This window comes from Canis aureus, chromosome 13 (genome assembly GCF_053574225.1).
Source record: "Canis aureus isolate CA01 chromosome 13, VMU_Caureus_v.1.0, whole genome shotgun sequence".
Lineage (NCBI taxonomy): Eukaryota > Metazoa > Chordata > Mammalia > Carnivora > Canidae > Canis > Canis aureus.
In genome coordinates this window covers 41052823-41064991 of record NC_135623.1, presented here as the reverse complement: position 1 = coordinate 41064991, position 12169 = coordinate 41052823, and the positions used below count along the sequence as shown (strand labels likewise).

General features: G+C 36.0%; 1 protein-coding gene across 10 annotated transcripts in view; it reads left to right on the top strand.

The window, feature by feature from the left end:
• The window catches only part of CEP83 (centrosomal protein 83), a 147250-nt gene that overhangs the window by 98086 nt on the left and 36995 nt on the right, over positions 1 to 12169 (top strand). For all 10 annotated transcript variants that reach the window (XR_013350759.1, XR_013350760.1, XR_013350758.1 and 7 more), the window contains 3 exons: positions 1657 to 1732; positions 4292 to 4449; positions 6691 to 6820. Coding sequence is in view for 1 of the 10 variants with exons in the window: in XM_077845834.1 (XP_077701960.1) it covers positions 1657 to 1732; positions 4292 to 4449; positions 6691 to 6820 (364 nt within the window). In the remaining 9 variants the exon portion in view is untranslated. The remainder of the gene's footprint in view (positions 1 to 1656; positions 1733 to 4291; positions 4450 to 6690; positions 6821 to 12169) is intronic.

Genomic DNA, 12169 nt, shown 5'->3' with positions numbered 1-12169 from the left:
TGGTTTCATCCATGTCATATTGCCCAGATTTTCAGATTTAAATGTCTAACCCAGGATTTAGGTTGGTTCATTCAGTTCATCTACAAATATTTATTGAACACTTATTAGTAGCCCTAAAGCATTGTCTTCCCAATAAGCAGTTCTAATTGGGTTAATAAGACATGCTGATAGTGCCAAACTATAATAATAAATGCCAAATGACTTGCATTTCAGATAAGTGTTTGAAGGATTTTAAAAAGGGAGTGGTCAAGAGCATATCCTATCACATATTGGTATATCCTGTTAGCTTTAAGTCTTTTTCATGTGATTAGTCATTTGGTTACCAGAGGTGCTCTACATTTTAAGGTTCTGCTTAAAAATATATCATTCCCGGGCAGCCCAGGTGGCTCAGCGGTTTAGCGCCGCCTTCAGTCCAGGGCGTGATCCCGGAGACCCGGGATCAAGTCTTGCATCGGGCTCCCTGCATGGAGCCTGCTTCTCTTCTCCCTCTGCCTGTGTCTCTGCCTCTCTCTTTCTCTCTCTCTTTCTCTCTCCCTCCGTCCCTCTCTCTCTCTCTCTCTGTGTCTCTATGAATAAATAAGTAAATCTTTAGAAAAAAAAATCATTCCTTTTGAAAAGGACACCCATTGTGTAAATATCTCAGGGATGAAAGCTCATCATATGTTTTATAGAATACACTATGATGTCTTATACTAGATAATTTTCTTAAAAATTTTAAACTTAAAATCTGTAAAATTGCTGCATGTTGAAGTGGGAGAGGAACACTTACTTGGATTAGAAGACCTGAGTCCTGTCTTCATTTGGCTGGTTGGTAGCTAATATGATTTGGGCCTGAGTCTTAATCTCTTTATCAGTAAAATTGAAATGACTTTGCTTACTTTCATAGAATTATTGTGAGAAATTACTACAGTAAAAAATGGCCAGCCTTGGGGCGACTGAGTGACTCAGTCAGTTAAGCATCTGCCTTTGGCTCAGGTCATGATCTAAGGCTTCTGGGATCGAGCCCTGTGTTGGGCTGCATGCTCAGCGTGGAGTCTGCTTCTCCTCCCTTTGTGCATGTGCGCGCTCTCTCTTGCTGTTCTCTCTCAAATAAATAAGATTTAAAAAGAAAAGACCAGCCTTAATTAAATACCTATTTTACTATAGATGTCCAAGTAGGCATTAAAGATACATTGAAAAGCTCCATAATCTGGTAGGAAACAAGTGAGATAACTATGTCTGAAAGCTGTGAAATATTATATGGTGATAAAGATGGCTTCTCCCACACTAGACGACTTTCTAATGCCTTAACAACACATTGTGCACTCTTCTACCAAAGGCCATCTGTTCAGGTTGTTCTCTATGTTTATCAAAATTCTATTCGTCAAATTTATATCTCCATGTAAGCAGTCTCTTGTCTTCTTAGACATACTTGGTTTCTCATCTTCCCTTTGCCAGTAGTTTGTAGATTTTTCCATAGCAAAGCAGAAATTTGTTACATCTTGGTTATTTGTGAGCACACTTAGCTGCCTGAAGTCAAAATCTTTATCATTTTATCTGCCACTTAGCAAGCACAATGCCTGGTGTCAATATGGGTACTCTAAAATGATTGTCTAATTCATTGAAATATATGAATTATGGTTTCTTAATAATGTTTTTTGTTGGTGTGATATTTAGGTTAAAACTTCAACAACAAATGGTGAATATTGAAAATGCAGAGAAAGAAAAAAATGAAAATTCTGACCTGAAACAGGTATGATTTTAGCAAACATTTTGCTTTTATTTCTTTAAGTGCTTCTTTAAATCTGTATTTTGAATGTATGTGGTTTTTTTTAATTGAAGTATAATTAGCATACAGTGTTGTATTAGTTTGAGGTATACAATATGATCTTTCAACAATTCTATACATTATTCAGTGTTCATCATGGTAAGTATATATTCATTTTTTTTTCCATCACAGTAACTGTACTCTTAATCCTCTTTATCTGTTTCACCCATCTGCCCTCTGGCAACCACCAGTTTGTTCTTTGTGTTGAAGGGTCTGATTTTTTTGTGTCTTTTTTTCTTTGTTTTGTTTCTTAAATTCCACATATGAGCGAAATCATATGGTATTTGTGTGACTTATTTCACTTAGCATTATACCCCATAGGTACATCTATGTTATTGCAAATGGCAAGGTTTTATTATTTTTTATAGCTAGTAATATTCCGGTGTGTGTGTCTGTGTGTGTGTGTGTGTGTGTGTGTGTGTGTGTGTGTATGACATGTTTTTTATCAATCTGTGGATGGACACTTAAGTTGCTTATGTGTGTGTGTTGAATCTATTTCATGTACTGGTATTCTGAAAATATAATCATTACAACTGATAATGTATTGATGAAGTTGATAAAGATAAAATATGTTTAAACCTCCTAAAGCTCTAGTTAGTAAGCTGCTTTTCTTAACCACTGTTTTTTCTTAATGTTTTTATATGCTCTGTCCCAAAATGAATTTTTAAAATTGTAAAGAACAATATTTTAATATTCTGATTTTAAAAATTGATTAGAAATAAAATCTAGGTTTTAAGTTTCCTGTGGGATTGACTTATAACTTTTTATTTCTTATTCCATGAGCTGCATCTTATCATATCCCTGTTAAATGTGAAATCTAAAAGCTATATTTAAGGAAGGAAATTTATATTTTAATTAAAGTTATTTGGGTTTAAGAAAAATGTATATGGGCAAAACATGGAAGAGTGTTCTTTCCTGGATTCTATTTTCTTTTTAAAGTTATGAAGTAGTGAAGATTCCATTTTTAGGATTTATGCTTGCAAGCTAGCTGGCATTGCTCTGCATAAGCAGTTGTGGTTTCTAAGTCTTGACTAGGAGGACATAATGCCTGATACTCTTGAAAGAAATTATTTTTTTAAAGATTTTATTTATTTATTCAGGAGAAACGCAAAGAGAGAGACAGAGAGAGGCAGAGACATAGGCAGAGGGAGAAGCAGTCTCCCCAGGACCCTTGGGATCATGACCTGAGCTGAAGGCAGATGCTCAACCACTGAGCCACCCAGGCGTCCCTGAGAGAAGTTATTTAGTACCATTGGTATTGGGCTTTTCTGTCATTTATTAGATAACAAGTGGTATTATGCTCTTTGAAAGTTGCTTGTTCAGTCAGCTGTAATACAGATTTAATATTTACAACTCCAGTTAAAAATAAAGATGAATAGTTTTTCATGGGGAAATTTGTTCTAAAGTATAAATCTGAGACATATCATTTTACTTTATTCTGACAATTGCTCTTTGAACATATACAGTCCTATCTTCCTTGGCTTTGCTACCACCAGGAAGTGCTGTGATTATTTTGCATTTATTTAACTTACTGTGTAAAGGATCTGGTTTCTTTCAGCTCTTGAGTCTCATAATGGGTTCTTTTGATCCTGAGTCTCTTGATTCTCTGCTTCCAACTTCTCTCAGAGAAAGGCTTAAGAGGTAGGAGAAGGTGGAAAAAAACCGAGTATTTGTTAATTAATTGGTAAAATAGCTTATGGAGGAAATAGGTATAACTGTGTTCCAAATGAAAACCATTTGGATGTAACTTAAAAGCCTGTTAATTTGTAACTAGATAATTAGCTACTTTTCATGAGAAAAAGTGCTCCCACATAAAAGTACATTAAGATGGAAAGAAAAACCTGAGTGACATTTATGGTTTGATAAATGCCTTTAGAGGGCAAGGAATCCTTGCCATTAATCAAGTTTCTTAGAATACCTTCCTTCGGCTCAACACTGGATGTGTGGTGGAATGCTTAGAAACCACTTAAAAACAATGTCTGAACAATCCTTTCTGTATTTATGACTCCCAATGATTTAGAAAGAACTCATGGAAGGGTTGCTGATCATAGGGCACATGGGAGTGGAAGAACAGATTTCTGTAGCAGCTCTCCCAGCTGATGTGCTTTTAAAACCTGTTTTTTCCTAGGAGGCTAGAGGAAGTCCAATGGAGAATCTCTCTAATGGTTGGATTCTCCTTTTTCCTCTACTTTCCTTCTTTTAACCCCTTTCTCCTCTCCTAGAACCTGCTTATTTGGGGAATAAGAGGCGAGAGGACTTAGTGGCAGACTAAGGAATCTTGATTGTCTCTTGTCACATTAAGAAATGATCCTATACTACTGGATCCTGATGCTATTGCTATTTATTATTTAATTTCAGAGCGTCCTCAAGGACACTTCATTTGGGCCGGGCATTTGTAAAGGAAGGTGTTTACTGTCCTCTGCCTCTCTCACACACTATTACATACGTGGCCTTCATGTTTCTCTTCTTTCTTTTTTTTTTAAGCAAATCGGTAGTTTGCAGATCCAAGTGACTTCACTTGCACAGTCAGAGAATGAGTTGCTGAATTCGAACCAAATACTGAAGGAAATGGTGGAGAGGTTAAAACAAGAATGCCGAAATTTCAGAAGCCAAGCTGAAAAAGCACAGCTAGAAGTTGAAAGGTAGAGAGAGTTTGCTCTTTTTTATGTACAAACTATTTCTTCTTTCTGCTATATTATATGTAGTCCTTTTAGTGACGATTCCAATGTTGAATATGTTTTAGGACCTGGTTAAAATACCCTTTGAGAGTGTACAATGGTTATTAGGTAATGTACTTTCTAGAGAATGAGCTTTATGAACTCTTGAAATTTTTTTTTTAAGGCATTTAGGACAGAAGACTTAAAAAAAAATTTTTTTTTTAAAGATTTTATTTATCTATTCATGAGACACACACACACACACACAGAGAAGCAGAGACATAGGCAGAGGGAGAAGCAGGCTCCATGCAGGGAGCCTGACATGGGACCCGATCCTGGGTCTCTGCGATCAGGCCCTGGGCCGAAGGCGGTGCTAAACCCTGAACCACCCAGGCGTCCCTGGGACAGAAGACTTTTAAAAGTTCTGCCTAACCACAGTATTCTGAAAATCCTCAGAGAAACACTTCTTTATTCACTGAATAAACAAATACATTAATATATTTTTTACTTCAGATATCTAAATTATTCTTCTGAATGCCAGAGAATCAGAAAAAAAAATTTTGTGACTTGGAAAACTTCCTAAAATTAGAACTATAATCTCTTGGATTGTTCCTTTGAGAAGTTCATTTATTTGTTTAGTTTTTGGTCTTGAAATTTGTTAGTAGTAGACCGTGTATAGTAAACTGGCAAGGAGATGATTTAGGTGATGTTCAAGATCTTACATTCTCTGGAAAATTTTGTTTAGATATGATAGAAAACTATTTTGTATATGATATGTCTTTATAACATGTTAGTATTCTATTTTTGTTTGAATCTACAAAACATTTTTCGGATTTTCTCTTTCTGAAGGCTACTTTGCCACATAAAACTTTTTTCCTTCAGTTTCTCATTATTTCGTGTTTAAAGGCTTTCCATGGTTTCACACATGTGAATTACAAGAAAGTAAGCAAGGTATTTTCCATAATGCGTTATGACATTCCACGGGGTCCAAATTATTTTGCTTATATTTTGCAAAAAAATAGAAATTTATATCTTGGAATCGTCTCAAGTGTTTGATTAAAATGCAGTTAAGAATTCTAATGACAGTATAGGTAGCAAATTTGTGTAATTGATCATTGGTTTCTGAATGTTACTCATAGGATTATATAGTAGAAAATAGTTCGATGAAGTGTCAGTCAAATATGATTTTGGTCCCAGCTAAAACATTTAAAAGCCTGTATGACCTTAGATGTGTAATCTGACATTTTAGGGTTTATAAATCTCATTTGTACTGTCTATCTAGAGTAATGATACTAAAAATTATGGAAGGTGTGCAGAAGAACTTTAAAGATATATAAGTTGTATGTTATCTTAAAATATTATTTATATGAATTTTACTCTAGTCAGAAAACATCTTGCATTAAGACTTACCTGGGTTGATTTTTAACCAGCTTTATTAGACCCAGTTTTGTTTTTTTAATGTTTCAAGCTTTTTAAAAAAAAATTCTAGTTAGTTAACATACAATATTAGTTTCAGAAGTAGAATTTAGTGATTCATCACATACGTATAACACCCAGTGCTCATCACAATAGCCCTCCTTAATACCTATTACCCTCGCTAGAGCCAGGTTTTTTTTTTTCTTTTGCTAGAGCCAGTTTTTATCGCTTGATGGTTAGAATGGTTCATAGCTGGTTATCAAGTGTTTATCCTGCTGTTAAGTAGGTGTCAGTCTTTTTTTTTTTTTTTTTAATAATTATTCACTTGAGAGAGCAGGAGCAGGCTGGGGGGAGTGGGCAGAGAAAAAGGGAGATGCCAACTCCCTGCTGAGCAGGGAACCAGATGCTCTTCCATCCCAGGACTCTGGGGATCATGACCTGAGCCAAAGGTGGACACTTAACTGACTGAGCCACCCACGTGCTTCCTAGGTGTGAGTCTTTAAGCAAATTCATTAACTACGTTCTAGGCCTCAGTTTGTTTATCTATAAAATGGAGATGATAGTAGTACCTAAATCAAGGGGTTATTGTGAAGAATAAATGGCATAGGACACAGGGTTCTAAGCACAGTGCTTGGTTCATAAGAAGTACTCAGTAATGGGAGAATTAGTAAATATGTGGCCATGCAAGAGTTCCCACAGTTGGGTACCTAACAGTGTGGTGAAGCAGGTAATGAGCTTGATTATACTTGGGATAATATGTATTTAATCTTAAGAGTTAACCTCCCTGTTTTGCATACATTCTTTTGATAGGACTTTGGAAGAGAAACAGATACAGTGGTTGGAAGAAAAGCATAAGCTTCAGGAACGTATCACTGACAGAGAAGAAAAGTATAATCAAGCTAAAGAAAAACTACAGCGAGCTGCAATTGCTCAGAAAAAGGCAAGTGATTCTTATTAAAGTGATTTCGATAGAGTAAAACATAATTATTCTGGGAGAATAAAATGTAATTAAAACTGAGATTCTAGTGTATGTTTAATTTGATATTTAAACATGACATTTCGCTGTCAACCTTGCAGAGATAAATTGGGAAAATGCAAACTGCTCAACAGGTTTATTTCTAAATTTCATGTTCAAGTTGGTTTTTCAGAGCTGACATACATTTTCCCACAGAATTTTTTCATTGATAAAGTTTCTAGACCAGCCCATGTAAGTCTTATTTAACTCATTTCTGCAATTTTACAGGGTGATTTGGTCTGTTTCAACTGTGCTTAACCAATTAACTTGTAACATCATTTTTGTTTTTAACATGCTTTTTTGTTTCCAACTCAGGAATGTAGGAGCAAGTGTCTCCTTGCCCCAGGAGGAGAAACTAAGCCTTCTCCTGGCTTCTGAAACAGCATGATAGTTATCACAGCTATGATCTTTTCCAAGTTTTGCAATTGCAGGCATATATTTACTCCATAATCTAAAAACTTTGTTTTCTTGGAAATAGTTCAGGGCATCATAGAAATAATGTAATCAGATGATTTCATCTAGGTCAGTGGTTTGCAACTTTTTTTCTACTGCACAAACCCAAGGAATGTAGCATGGTCCCATCCATAACCATGATTCGTGGTGCAGTGATTCAGCACTTATTTTCAACAAGATTTGGTGCATGTGTGTGGAGATGGAGGTTGGGCGGATGGCATTAAAAAATCCCATAAATGGTTTAATATGCTCCCATTTGATAAGTTCCATTAGTCAGGGCATTTGTTTTAGGGAGGCGAGAGGGTCTGAGATGAGAGGAAGGTACTTCTAGGCATAGGCACACCAGTCTCTTAGGGTTTCTGTTTATTGGAAAGGTTAGCCCTTCATATTTGCATAAGAGAAGAGAACTGTATATCATTTAGGTGTTCTGATTTTGGAAACCAAAGACTCTGTTCCTAGTCACCTATTTATGGTTATTGGACATAACTACCAAATGTGTCCTGAGAGTTGGAGTGACAATATGAGAAGTCTACAAGTCATTGTTTCTCCACTTTTTTGATTTCTAAATATTGCTTTTCTCTTCCCATAATGCTGGAAGTAGTATAACATTGAAATTAGAAAACAGCGTTTATTATATAGGAATCTCAGTATTTTATACTCAAATGTAAACTTTCTTTTTTTCCCCTGTATGTATCATTTCGTTTTCTTTCTGTCCATATAAGTACTGAGTGTTGTGTGGGTATTAATGGGATTTCAGTGAAGTGTTTTATGGCTTGGGATGATCTTAGAAATTTTATTTATGGTTCCTTGTACTGTTTGAAGCCTAGAAGCATCTGAAGCCAGATTTTAGCCAAAAATCACTAGAAATTATAAGAGCTGACTTTATCTTTCACAGAGAAATATTTATGTTAAGGTTTTAGAGATTAGTATTCTAAAGATCAGATAGATTCTAATTACCACTGAGGTTAGTTTGGGTTGACTTCTTCTGGAGCAAAAGTGACATCCAGTGGTGAGAGAGATTACCAACTTAATCGTAGGTATACTAGAAATAAGGGAAGAACTGATAATCTAAGAACACTGGCAAAATAACCTTTCATCAATATTGTGACCTGTGGTGAATTTTCTTTGCTACTGAAATACCTGCCAAATGATGGGTGTGAACATAGGAAATATCCATATCATTTTTAAAAATGTGATCTGTGAGTTATGATTTTAAGTCCTAGAAAATTGTTCAGTTCAATGAATAATTATGACTCAGGGCTATCATCATCATGTGGGACACTTCCCTAGAGGCTTACAACTTTACATTAGTTAAAGTGGGAAGATAATATATGTGACATAGAAATACTATTAAAAGTCTGTAAGTACATATAAATTTAGGGGTGGGGGATTTTGGCATTCAGATAGTTTGTACAGGTTAGGGAACTGAAGTGGTAGGTAACCAAGATTATCTGACTAGTAAGATTCAATGCCATGACTCAGATTTACACTTTCTGTTCTAAATCCTGTGCTCTTTCTGTGCTGTTACTCTTTTAATTTCCCAATTTCTTTGATTCCAGATACTTAAGTGCTTTTCTCTTCATTGTACCCGTATGAGTCTTATTCCTTATGGCAGAATAATCCTCTAGAAAGTTAATTTCTTTAATTCAAACTCTTTCTCATTCAAATTAAAGATAATGCTTCTATATGAAAATTTTGGTCGTAAGATTACATAAATATAAATCTTAAGAGTGCAATAGACTTTTTAAGTTCTTTAATAAAAACCATAACTTTCTTATTTAAAACAAGTCACAAAATACTAACTTTAGGGCAGAAATCAAAATCCTTTAGGGTGCTTTCCTGTGAGTGATTCTTATAACTGGGATGTAGCAGCTTTGTTTTTCCCCTGAGGCTAGAAAAGATGGCTCACTGCCATCTGAGTTTGTTTATTTACAGCTCCAACCTCCTATGCACAAAGCTTATGTCATTTCTGATAAGTGTTTCTAGGTAAAGTCTTTATGTAATGATATTTTGATGTGTTGATTTGTTTGGAAAAACTTGACCAGGTATCTTGAGTTGAAATGCCTTTCTGTGATTGTTGGCTTCCCTGTATGTTTTTCCTCTTATACAGTGTTGAAGTGTGAGTATGAAGAGAGATCTCTTGGTTTGAGCTGAATAAGTTGTACTTTTCCTTTTGAGGCACTTGAGATGACAACTTGTTATTTTTATTTTAAGGTATATTTCTCTGAAATTATTCTTGGCTAGATTACTGTTATGAGTGTTTTTGAGGGAAATATGAATTGTAGTCTTGAAGTTGTAAAATATCTGTTGAATATGTTGTGTGGCCTATCATTATATTATACACTTAAGGAAAATATAAGCCATGATTAATTCCTGCTTTTGATGATCATATAATCTAGTTGGAGAAATAAGATAACATGTACTATCTGAAGAATACTAATGGTCACTCTTGGGTGATCTGTATGGACACTAAAGTTTGAGACCAGTGTCAGGGAGAAGAAAGCCTGAAGACCAATTAGGAAGCTATTTTAATAAAATGAGGTAAGAAGTCTGGAATTTAGGCTTGTGAAATGGGAGTGAAGGGGAAAGGTGACTCTTTAAAATTATTTTGAAGGAAAAAAGTTATAGAATATGGTGCTAAATAAGAGAAAAATATGAAGTGTTTTAGTTATGAAAGGATATAAATGGGAGTTGTCATGATGGAGTGAAGAACACCTGTCAGGTGAGGAGTAGAAAGAGAGAGAGAAGATATATTCCACTAAACACGTGTCAGATCTGAACTGATGGCAGTTCTTCCTTGTACTCATGTCTTAGTCTCTTAAGTGAGGGTACTGTGCAAATAACTAGAAATAATGGAATGTAAAGCATAGAGATTAGTACTTCAGATTAGGATAAAGAATTAGACACTTGAGATTTTGCAAGTGTTTGAAGAATAAAAGGACTTAGAAGAATCAAAGAATTAAATTGACTTAGAAAGAGGAACTAGATTTAGTAGAGGAATGGTCATAAAGGTAAGAGCTACAGTATGGTGTTGTAGAAGCCACAAGAAAAGAATGGTATCAAAGATAAGTGGTCGTTTAGCATCATTACTGAAAAGAGTTCACTGAATCTGGCTAGAAGGTGGTAAAAGGGGAATCCCAGATTTGGTTCTTCTATTAGTGTTCTTTCAATTTTTCTGTTGCCCCTTTGTGTTGTAATAATATTTTTAACACCGAGGGACCCACTTGACAATCCTGTGATTGTATTAGACCACTGAAATCAAAATTAAAATCATTCCTTATAGCCAGTTTCTCCTCTGAATTCTCCTTTCTTTTAGTAGAATGTCATTCTTTCTATCACTTAGGCTTCAAACCTTTGATTCATCCTGAGGGTTCCCTTCCCCCAGATCTAGTCACTGTATTGGTTTCTAAGAGCTGCTACAACAAATTACTGCAAACTATGTGTCTTAAAACATCAGAAAGGTATTGTTTCATAGTCCTGGAGGTCAGAAGTCCAAAATCAAATGCCTGTAGGGCCGTGCTCCCTCCAAAGGCTGGATCTGTTCCACACTTCTCTCCTAGCTTCCGGTGGTTGCTAGCACTCCTTGGTGTCCCTTGGCTGGTAGGCATATTATTTTATTCTGTCTCTTTGTCTTTATTTGGTGTTCTCCTTTTGCGTCTTGTCTCTGTGTCCAGATTTCCCTCTTTTTATAAGGACACCAGTCATACTGGATTTAGGGGCTACCCTAATATAATATAACCTCATTTTAACTTGATTTATCTGTAAAGACACTTTTTCTGGAGAAGGTCACTCTAGAGTCTTTTACCAGCAACTAGTTTTCTAATTCTCTGGACTAGATTGTCCAACCATTTAGTTAAATTTTGATACTACATCACATTCCACAAGGTAAAGGGTTCAGTCTCAGGAGACTGCCTCTGTGTCAGATGCCAGGTCCCAGGCCACTGTACTTCTGACCAACTGGCTATGAATTGGAGGTTCTCATGACTTTTTTTCCGGTCTGATACTTTGCTAGACTACTCACAGAACCCAAGAAAACAAATTACTTACATTTACTGGTTTATTACCAAGGTTACAACTCAGGAACAGCCAAATGGAAGAGATGCATAGAGCGAAGGATTGAGGGCAAGCATGGAGTTTCCATGTGCTCTCTGAGTGTGCCATCCTCCTAGCAAATCAGTGTGCTCACTAACCTGGCAACTGTGTAGGTTTCTTTGTTGAAGAGTTTTTATAGAGATTGATCTCCAATCCCTCTTCCTTCTGAGGAGTAGAGAGTTGGGGAATGCTACTGAAAATTCCCTCTCTCTTGGTCTTTCTGGTGGCCATCCCCATCTTGACGCTATTTAGGGGCCCAACCTTAAGTTACCTCATTAGCATAAACTCAGGGGTAATTGAAAAGGGCTGGTTGTGAATTACAAAAAACACTACTGTCACTCCAGAAATTCCAAGGATTGTAGGATCTCTGTGTTAGAAACCCAGGACAAAGACCAAATAAATTTTTTTATATCATAGTCATGTTCTGAGATCTCAGTGGACATGAATATTTGGGAGACACTGTTCAATCCTTTACAGTCACTCGGGCCCATGAATTCTTTCTTTGTAATGTGCCTTGTATTTTCCCCCCTCCCCTCATTTCTTTTTATTCCTGTTGGCTAACATCCTAGCTCACTCAGGCTCTATCCACTAGACGGTTGCTCTGTATTCATTTAGCCAATTTACTCAACGGATTTATTGAGTACCTACTTATGTACCAGTTTTGTTCACTGGGATACAGAAATAAAAACTGTGCTGAGGAGCTTACATTGCAGTGTGTGGGTGACAATA